Source organism: Rhinolophus sinicus, linkage group LG12, assembly GCF_036562045.2.
Source record: "Rhinolophus sinicus isolate RSC01 linkage group LG12, ASM3656204v1, whole genome shotgun sequence".
In the NCBI taxonomy this organism is placed as follows: Eukaryota; Metazoa; Chordata; class Mammalia; order Chiroptera; family Rhinolophidae; genus Rhinolophus; species Rhinolophus sinicus.
Genome location: NC_133761.1, coordinates 23,089,416 through 23,103,441, shown reverse-complemented (window position 1 = coordinate 23,103,441; position 14,026 = coordinate 23,089,416). Strand labels below are relative to the sequence as shown.

Genomic DNA, 14,026 nt, shown 5'->3' with positions numbered 1-14,026 from the left:
TGGTCAAGCCTTCATATCACTGCAGTCCTGGCTGACATCTTTCGTGGCTACAAATCTATGAGAAAACTTGAGACAGAACCGCCTAGCTAAGTCAGTCTCTGATTTCTGACCCACAGAAACTGTGTGAGATAACAAATGTTTGTTTCTAGTCACTAAGGTTTTTTAAATTAAAATATTGTAGCATACAGGGGCGGCTGGATGGCTCAGTTGGTGAGAGCACGAGCTCTGAACAACAGGGTTGCCGGTTCGATTCCCACATGGGCCAGTGGGCTGTGCCCTCCACAACTAGATTGAAGGACAAAGACTTGGAGCTGATGGGCCCTGGAGACACACACTGTTCCCCAATTAAAAAAATTTAAAAAATTAATATAACATACAATATTATATTAATTACAGGTATACAGCACAGTTACTCAAAATTTATATATACCTAACAAGGTAATCACCATAAGTCATGAAATTCTGAAGTTGTTGCACAGAAATATATAATACAATGCAGTAATCTAGTCTTCCTTCTTCTCTTATATTTGGAGTTAATGATCAGCATTTGTATCTAATTGGAAAGACAACATTATGTTCTAACTGCCTACATAGACACCAGCCTGTGGTATGAAAACGTTACATTTAGACTACTAACTTAGTCTTTTGTTAACACACATTTATTGCGTCCATGTCCTCATAACTTAAAGCTGCAAAATGGATTACATCATTAAAATGTTTTATAAGAAAATATATACAAAGGCCTACAATTCAAAAAATATACTTCCTCTCATACACCTACTCAATAAACTTCCTCTCAGACACTGTATTCAATAATTTTTTGTTGTTATTTTAGTTTTCAGTTAACAGTTTTTCCTACAGGACAAAAATAATCCTTGATTCACATATTTCATTCCCTGCTCCTAGAACTGTTTAGATATTAATAAAATTTAAATAAGCTATATGCAATGTTCTTACCAGCCGCAAGTTTCTTAGTTACCCATTGTTTCTAAAGCATAATCGTACAATTTAGTTTTCTTTCAAACAGCACCTTTCCTTCTTTTTGTACTCCTATTTTCCTGATTTACATAACATTGAATTAAATAATGAAAATGCAATGACAAATACAGCTGGCATAAAGTTTTTAGAATGACCAAATCCTTCCCCTAAACCACCTAAGACAAGCCCAATCTTGTATGTCCTTTCTAACATCCTCTTACTGAGACACTGTGGTTCCTCTTGCTGTACATTCGCCTTTGCTGAAAAAGTAATAAATCCAAGTAAGTGTTAAATATACTGAAGTGGGTTTACATACTGACATAAAAAAGACCTCCAAGAAAATAACTGAAAAAAAAAGATGCAGAATATGTACAGTATAAATCCACTTATGTTGAAACAAACAAATGTGATAAGACAGCACAGAGTAAGGTGTAGACAGACACCTGGTCTGTTAATACTGTCCCGTTAGAAAGGAAAATAAGGTGGGAGTGGGACCGGTGGTAGAAGAGAATGGGGGTAAGAGGAAACTTTCCCTTTTTACTTTGAATACATGGCTTGCCTATATTTTTTCACTGAGCAATTTATATGTGATATACATAATTGAAAGATGTTAGTAAGATAAAATAAAATGGGACTTCTTCCTCAAAACAATTGTTTCAGAGTAAAGCTTTCTAGTGACCTCCTCAATATGCCCTTCACCGCATCTAATCTAGTGAACTAATAGGAAGAATGCAGGGCTAAACTTAAGTCACTCTTCATTTCATACAAAATTATAAAGGTTGTTTTAAGCCATTTTCTTTTAAATACAAGGTTACAATTGACTGAAGTCTGATTATCAATAAATTATTGCAATATCCAACAGAATGATTAAGGTATTCTAGTATGAAAACGTAAAGCCAAAATTAATTAAAATACAAAAGAAAACACACCGTATTTCTCTTATTAAGTTAAATGACAGTTTAAGTGAAAACAACCTGAATATTCCTGATTTCTGAAATCTAATTCTCAAAGGGTACATTTTAATTTTTAAATGGATAAAACAAATTAGAATATTAAATTATTTCTGGATAACCTTCATTGACAGTCTTACAAAGTGTTCTCATAGTAACACTTTATATGTTAGTGGCATCTATAATGGCCTGATTCCACCAGATCATTTTCTTGTTCTAGACAAAAAATGTTAATGTAACTATGTTCAAAGCTATTGAAAATCATTCTGAGGTAACATTTCACAGCTGAGTTGCAAAATAATTAAAATTTCATTGAATTTCATTCACTTACTGAATGACTATAATGTAAAAGCACTGTATTAAATAAATGCTTTGACATTTTACCATCTCATTTAATTGTTACCAATCCCTATGAAGTTGAACTTATTATCCCCATTTTAAGAAGACAAAGAGCTCTGTTTCAAAAAGATTAAGTGCCCAGACTCCACTGCTAGAAAATGGCAGGGCCAAGACTTAAATCCTGGTGGAATCTACTACAAAGGTTGATGTTCTTTCCTCTATTCCACACTTTCTTGAGAAGAACCACTTCCCAAATTTTTCTAAACAAATGATACCTCAGATCTCGCTGCAATTCTAGGATATTCCCCTTCCAAAAACCCCACTATGAATACAACTACTATATTTAGCTTTCTTTCATGCTATTATACAGTATTTTTAATTAGATTTCTAAGTCAATAAAACATAGTACAAAAATTATAACGTCTACATACTGTATACAATTGACACTATAAATAAATGTTAAATAACTATTAACATAGAAACTATATATTTATTTAAAAAATCTCTAAACAGGAGTTAGGGTCCTCTTAGTTTCATCTACAAGCAGACAAGCTTTGAACTAACAAAACATTTTCCTAACATTTATAGAAAGGGTTACTGAAGTTTTAAAAAAATGGTTAAACAAAATTAAATAAAAATGCCATTTACTAGTATTATTAGACACTGACATTTAAAATTTTGCCCTTTTAAAAGGAAGTGATCTTTTTTCTAGAGAAAGGCTTTCATCACTAATAACTTTCAAGTTTATTTGAAAAAAACTCTTCCTTTTTCCTTTTTGTTGCTAAAGCTTTAAGAAATGATGGTTTTAATTAACTGCAGTTTGACTTGAGTAATGCTTGTGTAACATAAAGCTTTCAATAATGCATTAAGCACACAATTCCAAGAACTTAGTCCTCTTTTTTATTATTTTTTTCTTTAACCAGGTAAATAAATGGCTTCCTATTAATAAGCTCAACCACAGAAAATAAGCTGAGATTCAGGTCTAAACATACAGTTGAGCTGAACTAACAAGTAGTTGTATATAACCTGTCACTCCAAAACACAGGCTCACCAATGATTTTTAAGTGCAATTTAAAGAGGCACCACAAGATGACACTCTTCTTTAGCAGCAGAAACCAGTTTTTCAGGTACACGGAAAAAACATTATGACATAATTAAGTCCCTAAATATTAAGAAAACGCACACATTATTTTAAAATAAGCCACAATGCCATAATAAAATGATATGATAAAGAACTAAATTTTAAACACATTTTTTTTTTTTTTTTGCTTCCCTAAGGTTTTCTACTTTCTAAGCACACTTCTTCCCAATTGACATTGCTCTAACATTAAAGATTTGTAAACCCACAAATGAAACTGACTTATAAGTTGAATGCCTCTAAAACCTCTGTGTTGAACTGCTGCCACCTGCAGTCTCCTGACAAAATCTAAAGGCCAAGCGATGTGGGGATTTCCTTTCTTGGGCCCCACTGCCTTCACTTTTACCACAATAATGTCTAGCCCAGATTGAACAAGGGTGGCTGGTCATTTTACACTAGCCACAGGAAAAGAGCTTCTGAGGGCTTTGAGCATATTTGGCTTTGATTACAACAACAAACTCAGACAATAAAATGGACATGAGAACAATTGTTTTCTGCTATAAAAAAAGGGCCAATGTGGAGTCAGTGGCCAATATTCTCCACTTGCCCCCAACACAGTTCAAAAAGCAGGTTGACGTCTTTTGTTGCCGATCAGAAAAATAAGAAATAAGTATGGTGTTCTTCAGAATAAACTCTCCAGGTGCAGAGTTTCTCAAAACTTGGTCACTGAACACAAGCCAAATCATCTGAGATGCTTGATAAAATGCAGATTCCCAGACCATGCCCAACCCTGACATACTGGGATCTTCGGGAATGGTAAACTGAAGTTAGCTTTTGTTTTGATCAATTATTCCAAGTGACTCTGATGTGCAATAGTTTGAAAACCAAAGACAAAAGCTGAATTAATAAGCAGGAAAAAAAAAAATAAAACAACCCCAAATATGGGCCATTAAAAATAAAATAATACCCTTCTAAAGTTTGGTTAAGGAAAAAAGAGGAAAACTACAGAAAAGAAAAAAGAGAAGACACAATCTTAATAGCACAATACACTCAACTTTACAGCAACAAATTTGAAAACTTAAGAGGAAATGGATGATTTTCCCTAGCCAAAAATAAAAAACATAAAAAATAAAATATACATTACCCAAGGAACAGAGCTTGTATAAACTAATTACCGTAGAATACATTGGATAGGTGATTAGAGAACTGAACATTGAAAAGGACAGCAGGACACATAATAGGTCCAAAGAGGATCTTTAAAACACAGAAATCTGATCGTTTCAATCTTAAACCATTTCAGTTCCAGAAAATTCTCCAATTCATTTAAGGAAGCCAGAAAAACTTTAATCAAAATCTGATACATATCAGTAAAAACAAAATGAAAAAGTACTATAACTTGTGAAAATAAATACAAATGTTCTAAATAAAATGTGAGCAAATATAATCTAAACAATGTATCTAAAAATATATATGCTCTTTCTAAAAGGATTTATTCAAGGAAATTATGGAATTTAATTATATTAATTTAAATCACTGCATTATAAATTAATGAAAAGCACACAATCATTAACAGTAAGTGGGTGCTGAAAGGAATGTGATAAAATTCAACAGCCATTCTACTTAAAAACCATTAAATAGAAACAGAAGTTGAAGGAAACAACCTTAAAACAATAAAGCCATTTATCAAAAACCAACAGTATTTTCTTTGTTTCAATTATAGTTAGTATTCAGTATTGTATTAGTTTCAGGTGTACAGCACAGTGATTAGACATTTATATAAGTTATAAAGTGATTCCCCCTGATACATTTAGTACCCACTTGGCACCATACTTATTACAATATTATTAACTATATTCCCTATGCTGTACTTTACATCCCCATGAATGTTTTGTAACTGCCAATTTGTACTTCTAATCCCTTCACCTTTTTCACCCAGCCCCAAACCCATTTCTCATCTGGCAATCACCAGTTTGTTCTCTGCATCTATGAGTTTGTTTCTGTTTTGTTTGTTCATTTATCATTTTATAGATTCCCCATATAAGTAAAATGTTCTAAAAGTATCAATTAAATCCATCAGGTCTCATGTATCATTTAAGGCTGCTGGATTCTTGTTGATTTTCTGTCTGGATGATCTAGGATGATCTATCCATTGAGTCAGTGGTGTATTAAAGTCCCCTGCTATTACTGTCTCTCTCTCCCTTTATGTCCATCAACATTTGTTTTATGTATTTAGGTGCTCCTATGTTGGATGCATAAATAGTATTTACAAGGGTGATATCCCCTTGTTGGATTGATCCCTTTATCATTATAAAATGTCCCTCTTTGTCTTGTTTTAGCCTCTGTTTCATTTAAAGAGTATTTTGTCTGATATAAGTATTGCCACCCCAGCATTTTTTTCTTTTCCTTTTGCGTGAAGTATCTTTTTCCATTCCTTTACTTACAGGCAGTGTATGCCTTTAGATCTGAAGTGGGTCTTTTCTATGAAGGATATATGTGGGTCTTGTTTTCTTATCCATTCAGCCATTTTGATTGGAGCATTTATTCCATTTATATTTCAAGTAATTATTGATAAGTAGATAGTTATTGCCGTTTTGTTATTCCTATTTGTGTTTTTTCTTTCTTTCTTTCTTCTTCTTCTTAAAGAAGTCTCTCTTAGATTCCCTGTAATACTGGTTTCGTGTTGATGAACTCCTTTAGCTTTTTCTTGTCTAGGAAGCTCTTTCTATGTCCTCCAACTCTAAATGATAGCCTTGCTGGGTAGAGTAATCTTGGTTGTAGGTCCTTACTTTTCATCACTTTGAGTATTTCCTGCCAATCCCTTCTGGCCTGCAAAGTTTCTGATGAGAAATCAGCTGCCAGTCTTATGGGGGCTCCCTTGTAGGTAACTAACTGCTTTTCTCTTGCTTTTTTTAAGATTCTGTTTTTAACCTTTGGCATTTTAATTATGATGTGTCTTGGGGTGGGCCTCTTTGGGTTCATCTTGTTTGGGACTCTGAGCTTCCTGGAATTATATGTCTATTTCCTTTACCAGGTTAGGAAAGTTTTCAGTCATTATTTGTTCAAATGTTTTCAATCCCTTACTCTTTTCTCCTTCTGGTACCCCTATGGTATGAATGTTGTTATGCTTGATGTTGTCCCAGAAGTCCTTTAAACTATATTTCTCGGTCCTTAGTGGGGACCTCTGCAGCCGAGATATCCCTCCCAATTGTTAATCACCACACGTGACTGTGGGACCTCCCCACTTTGCATCTCCGCCCCTTTCTTCTTTATATTCTTAGTTATAAGAACTCAGTTCAGCTAGTCTTAAAGTGGTTCTCAAGGGTGTTGTTTTGTAATTTAGTTGTAATTTTGATGTGGCTGTCGGAGGAGGTGAGCACAGCGTTTACCTACTTCGCCATCTTGACCTGAAATCCCAGTATTTTCTTAAGTAAATTTAAAAGCCATTACAATTAAAATTAAGAACTAAACAGGGATACCTGCAATCCCCATTATTATTCTAACATTTTCTTGGAGGTTCTGTTCAGTAACACCAATAAGATAAATCTGAAATGACACAGAACGTTATTTCCATTTTTATAAACACTGGAAAAGAAGAGCTAAAACCATTTCCTTTTGCTGACAGTATAATTGCATACTCTGAAAACCTAAATGGGAGTAGGTAAAAAATGATGGAATTATGAAATAAGGTGGCTATTTATACAACAGAGTCTTTATCAATAAGCACCTAGAAAGTAGAAATAGCTATGTTCTATAACAGCAAATTAAGAAGCTATAAAATACTTAAGCATACATTTAATAAAATGAGTATAAGATAAAGGGAAAACTAAAAATCTTACTTAAAGACATAAAAGAAGATCTAAATAAATGGAAGGGAATACCATGCTCTGAAATGAAAAAAGAGTTCATAAAAAGGCCAATTCTTCCAAAGTCAATATAAAGTCCCCATCCCAGCAAAAAACTGGAGATTTCTTCTATTGAAAGTTTAAGCTACACTGACTCTGGCCATCAGGCCCAGCTCAGCACAGGGGTCAAGGACACTACTGAAAGAACACAGGGAATTCAGTGAATGCTATGTATTAAAAGATGAGCCTACAATTTTTTTTCTTTTCCTTGGATCTTAGAAAGCCAGTATCAGGCCTTACACCTCTAAGACAAGAAACCAGAGGACTACTCTCTAAGGATACCTGCCAGGCCAGGAGAGATGACCTATAAAAACCATCATTTGGGGCAGGGGATACTCACTCAAACATACAGCATCACTTATCACTTACCACTTGATAGGTGTTCTCCATAGAGGATCTAATAAACTATTTTTAGAGTCTATTATTATGTCTTTTCAACTAAATAATTCAAAGACTTTATAATCCAATTGCTAAATAGAGAATACATATGAAGTGCTGAAAGAGTTCAGTGAGGAGAATAATTAAGAACAAAAAAAAGAAGGCAACTTGTAGAAGCAGTCCCAGAAGTCATCCATGCTAAAGTTTGGTTTCCTTATTGCTTACCAATAAAATTTTTTAAAAAACCTTTTAATTTTATCAGAAAATTAAACATATTTAAATGTACACTGTATATATGGAAAGGCATACATTGCTTTGAAGATGCATGCACACGTGTACCAAAAGAAGCTGTTATTTCAACATTAAGTTCAAACTGGGAAGGGAGGGAAGGAGATGGTTCATAGTCTACTGTAAATTAATAAATTGGAAGAGTCTTTATTTTATGTGCTGCAGCATTCCCAGTGCTTAGAGCAATGCATAACATATAGTACGTCTTCAATAACTATTTTGAATATGAACAGTGTATTCGAGTGAACTATTTTCAAGTGAACAGTATAAATCAGACTATGTGACTGAGTTAGGCTTGTAAGCCAATATTCTTAGAGAATTTTCAGACTTTGGATTTGTCTTCCTAAAAACTAAATATCAGAATTTAAAAAAACGTAAAAGCCCTTAAATTTAAAAGACACAATAAAATGCAAACTATGCATAGGCAAAGTATGGACACATATGACTGTGTATAAATCAACATAAAGCACGTGTGTATATAGGGCATTTGGCTTGTGGGTGCACACTCCCCAAGTATATAGTACACGTAGCATGTATGTGTGTATGGTACCTAAAATTAGTCCATAGGCAGGTGAAGACAGACTACACTAAGAAAGAAAGTATAATGAGTTATTCTAAGGTGTCCACATAAGATAGAGAATAAATAAGTCAGGAAAAGGAATCAAAGACATATTAGTCTTTGCTGTGATTCCATGTCAAATAGGCTACCTGAATAAAATTACAGTACAGTTTACTCTTGAACAGAAGTTTGACTGTGTGGGTCCACTCCCCCCTGGATTTTTTTCAATAAATACCTATATTGTTTTTGATACAGGGTTGGGAGTCTCCGGATGCAGTGGCCCGCCTGTATGATTTAATCTGCTCAATTCTACGTAGGGCACCCATGGATTTTGGTATACATGGGTGGGGTCGGGGATCCTGGAACCAACCCCCCATGGATACCAAGGGACAACTAGGTTTTGGGGGAATCAAAAGTTATACACCGATTTTCTATTGCGCAGGAGGTCAGCACCCCTGTCCCCTGCATTGTTCAAGGGTCAGCTGTATTGGATTTCCTACTGAAACTTTCCAATGGGAGAAGAAAAATATACTGAATAGTCCACACTGTTTATCTATAGTATTTCAAATGCAATCATTAAACTTGCATTCCAGATTTATACTCAATCTTGTGGTTTAAATTGAAGTCAGTATCCCAAATTGTAATTATCACTGGGTGAACTGATGAAAACAAGCGTTTGACCCTCAACTGTGACCCTATTGCATCCTTCTCCCAGCCAAGCACACTACTACACTTTCCCTCTCCATACTATTTCTGCATCTTCTGCCTATTTCCACTGTACATATCAGTTGATATAAGTATGTGGCTACTAAGCACATAGTGGCATTCAATAAAGGTTTGCTGAAGAAAAATAAAGAATCCTCATTCAGTGAAGTGACATCTCAACAAACCAAAGACTCATACCTGTACCTGGATAATAGGAGAAAGAGCGTATCAAGAATGCAAAGCCAATTCCAAAGAGCAAGAACAAACTTTAAACAGCTGTTATCTATTCAATAAGCAGAAAAGGAGCCTTGCACAGACGGATGACAGCCTATATAAAAGAAAGGTATGTGTACATCAATACTCTGGACACTGGATTCCAAGTGAAAATGAGGGATCATGTTGACTGGAAAATGCTAGTATTTTTCCCTTACCAGCATCACTTTTAAGTTCATCATTCTTCCAAGGTTATCGATGTAGTAGACGCTGTCTTGATACCACGCATCACAGTGCAGGTAGTTATACATTCCGAAAGCGTGCATGTGTTCCAGTGTGTACTGATCATCTCGAAGTTTTACTTCTGCCACCGCTGAAATACAGGGAAAATAAACATCAAGAGTTTTGCCTCAGGTTGTTCCTTCCTGCAGAATGCTTACGTGGCAAAAAAAAAAGCACAGAATGTGAATCACAAAGGCCTTCAGGACAATTCACTAGTATTCATTCAAAACAGTTTCTGGACACCTACCAGGAACTGCGTGCCGAGGACAAACTGGGAAGAATTGACACAGTCCCTGCGCTTACAGCACTTAGCAGGTAGTAGCCATAGGAGACAGGGCTTCTCAGGCCACAACGCTCTTTTCTTTTAGGCACCTCTTCCTTGGAGTAATGAATAAACAGAACAGAGAAAATCTAAAATGAAAGGGTTCCTGTCTTCTGGGCAAATATTAAGTCCACTTCATACAGTGTTTTTACACTTTTTAAAATGCTATTATCTCATTCATTTTTACCACACGTTAAGAAGTAAACAGAATGTTTTTCATTATCTCATTATACGATTATGGAAATAAACATAAGCACAAATGGTGACTCCAATGTTATACCACATCTTTCCCAAGAGTACAGAACCAAACGGTTATACCTAGAATAGAAAAAAGTTTTCCTACTTAAAGGATAGTGCTTTTTCCACTAGAGCATATGTTGCCTCCATAATTTTATTTTACTTTTCTCCAGCTTTATTGATATAATTTGCATATAACACTATAAGTTTAAAGTGTACAACATAATGATTTGATATATATATACATATTGCAAAATCATTACAGTAGCATATCCATCACTTCATAGTTATATAATTTTTTTCTTATGAGAACTCTTAAGATCTACTATCTTAGCTGCTTCAATAATTTTAAATCTGCCAAATGTGATCTCTGCCTCTCACTTCTTCTTCCCTCCCATACTGATAGAAACCCTTACAGTTCAGGGCTATCTGTGACCTAGAATTAATTTCTGCTCCAACAGAAAATAATTAGTGGACCAAGCTGGGCCAATACCTTACCTTAATATAAAACTCACTTTACTGTATTCCAATTGGAAGTATTTTCTTCTTTTCCCAGAATGCTCAACTGCTCCTAATTCTATTACATGCTTTGATTGCTGGCTGACTTATATCCATTCATTCATTTATTCAACAAATATTTGAACAGGCACCAGAGATTCAATGATGAGCAAAGCACATAGAATCTACCTTCTTAGCACTTATGATCCAGTGGGGAGACGGACATTAGTCAAATAATCGCATAAGTAAATATGTGATTAAAGTGTAATAAATGTTAAGAAAAATGACTGGATACCGTGAGAACAAATAACATTGCGACATAAAGCTGATCCACTTGGGGAGATTAATGAAAGCTTTCCAAAATTTGAACCAAGCTACAAAGGATAAGGTAAAGAGAACACACACACACACACACACACACACCCCTACTTATCATCGGCAGAAGGAAAGCAGGCAAATGAAGGAGGAAAATCTTGTGTTCCAATGCCCAAAAGAAGGCCAAACTGCCTGAGATACAGAGCAACAGAACTGGACAAGGAAAGATTTACAGATGAATGAAGCTAGAGAACTGGGCAGGGTTGGATCAAGAAAGGCCTTGTATTTATTTAAATTTGTTGATAAACTCAATGTAATAAGAATTCATTTAAGATTTTTAAGCAGTGAAGTCCAGATAGAAATCCATTAGAAAGCTATTGCAGTCATCTGGGTAAAGGATGACTGAAGTTTGGAGGCATTGCCAAAGTAAAATAATTACACATTTATGATGGATTTGATAGAGGCTGAGGAAATTGTTACTATATAACTCAAAGTGTTATTTTATAAGGAACAGTTAGAAACACATAGTCCACTAATTGGGAGGGAAACAATCAATTCTTGGTTTTCTAGCACCACGGTGTGGATGAAACTCGATACTGCAGGAAATGTGCGTGGTACCACAATGGCCCAAACCAGTAATATTAGACGGTATTATGACAAATAACAACAAATACATTTTCTCATAATTGTGCTGTTAGTGCATAGAAAAAGGTTGCCTCTGGCTCTACATTAGAAAGGGGAAGTTATCATCGCATCTATCATGTAAATCACCTTGAGTATAAAAGGAGAGGCAGAGCAACTGAAGGAGAAAAGCAGTGTTGACAACGTGAGGCTGGCAGAACTTTCTTTCACAGAGCCTCCTAAGAGAAGGGGGAAAGAGGAGGGAGTCCTAAATCTCTGCTGAGATCTTTGAGATGGTTGAGAAACGTCTTTAACAAAGGGCTGAGAATCCAGTGTAGTAAATATTTTATTATTTAACATTATCATGCATTGAAAAAAAAAAAAAGCTTTCCTGAGAAACACTTCTTAGTCTTTTAAAAAGAACTTAAGGCCTAAATTCTTTATAAAACACGCATGGAACTTCAAAAACCTATAGTTTTTCATTCACAAATTACTTATTGAATGTCTACTAGGTACCAGGCATTGTGCTTGGCATTGGGCAAACACTGATAAATAAAAACAGATATGACCCCTGCTAATGATGCTAGCAATAGTTGCAATTACTGCTTTCTGTACATAATACACCATTATGTTGAACCACATGAAACTGCCAATATTCAACTCTTTTGACACCAACTAAACACGAGTCAATGTAATACCTATATAAACGAAGTACAGTATTTGTTTAAATGGGTGGAGGTAGAGGCAAAGAACATTAAAACATTAACAAAGGTCATGTCTTAGACCATTTATCTTCTAATCGGACCCAATGAGTTAAGTCTTCTTTCTGCCTAGTTACTGAGTTTGCTATTTGTGTATAAAGATGTAAAAAGTAAGAGTACAGTTTGTGTTACGAGTTCTGAAGCAAGATTTATGGGACAGGGCGGGGCTAGGAGTAGGAGCATTGCTCTCGCTAAGCTGCGTTATATAATGCTTCTGACACATTAACATATTCACTGGTCTCTCTTCCCCAGGTTTTCCTCCATAAAAGCAGACATGAATTTTATAGTAACGTCTACATAAATACAATGGTTACACAGCTCTTCTCTCCGTTTACTCCAATTAAAGCCTTAATCTTCACCAGCATTTATCTCCCTACCATGAAGAAACAGCCCAGAGAGACTACACAGATCACCAGAAACAGCATCAGCTTTAGGGTCAGCTTTGCCACCGACAAGGAGCTTTGTGAAGTTCCCTAACCTTCCTACCCTGTCTCCTCATCTGTAATAAAGGTTAATAGTACTTGTCCTATACAATTGTTGACAAGCTTAACTTTAAAACATATAAAGTGTTTGCTCGAAGGCACATAAGATAAGAAGTATTGATTTCCCTGTTTCTCTTCTCCCTTGCAAGACTAATTCTCACACTGGTGCATGATTCCATTCTCTCTTCCCTCTTCCAGGCCCCTCCTCCAGCAATTATCTCCTCTCTACAGGTCCCTTCTCCACTTAAACACGTTGAAAACTTACCCACTCAGTCTTTTAAGACATGTAAAGTAGTGTAGTATCATTTGAACATATCATGTAATAAGTTAAAGCTGTATATTTAAACCCTAAAGCAACTACTAAAATAACAAAACAAAGATGATAAAGTGGATTCACTAAAAAAATACTTAATCCAAAAGAAGGCTGTAAAGTGGGAAAATTCCATTTTTCCGAAGACTAGATGGGACAAACAGAATACCAACAGCAAAATAAAAGACCCAAACCTAACAAAATCAATAATCACATTAAATGTAAACGGTCTAATTAAAAGACAGAGATTGTCAGATTGAATAAAAAAGCAAGACCCAACTATTTCTGCCAGTAAAAAATGTATGTTAAATACTAAGAGACTAAGAGGCTAACAGTAAAAGGATGGAAAAATACACACACACATGCACACACACATAATGGTAACATTAAACAAAAGAAAGCTGGAGTGACTATTTTAATATCAGATGGGAGATTTCAGAGCAAAGACTATCACCAAGGATAAAGGTTATTTCATAATGATAAAGGGGTCAATTTATCAAGAGGACACAATAATCATTGTTTATGCAACATGACAAAGTTTCAAAAATACATGAAGCAAAAACTGATAGAGCTGTCGGGAAAAACAGAAAAATTCACAACTATAGTCAGAGACTTCATTATCCCCTCCAACACAACAAGGATGAACTCAAAGTAATTATGCTGAGTAAAAAGCTAGACAAAAATGAGCACCTACTGTATAATTCCATAAATACAAAACTCTAAAAAATGCAAATTAATATATAGTGACAGAAAGTACATCAGCAGTTGCTTAGGGATTGAAGGGGATATGGGAAGGAACAGAGGACCG

General features: G+C 35.1%; 1 protein-coding gene across 3 annotated transcripts in view; it reads right to left on the bottom strand.

The window, feature by feature from the left end:
• Window positions 1–14,026, bottom strand: part of NUDCD1 (NudC domain containing 1) — a 54,442-nt gene that overhangs the window by 36,779 nt on the left and 3,637 nt on the right. For 2 of the 3 annotated variants that reach the window (XM_074316781.1, XM_019750637.2), the window contains exon 2: window positions 9,609–9,763. In XM_074316781.1, the coding sequence (XP_074172882.1) occupies window positions 9,609–9,763 (155 nt within the window). Of the gene's footprint in view, window positions 1–9,608; window positions 9,764–9,919; window positions 10,051–14,026 lie in introns of all 3 variants that reach the window. The other variant, XM_074316782.1, reaches the window with a different exon arrangement.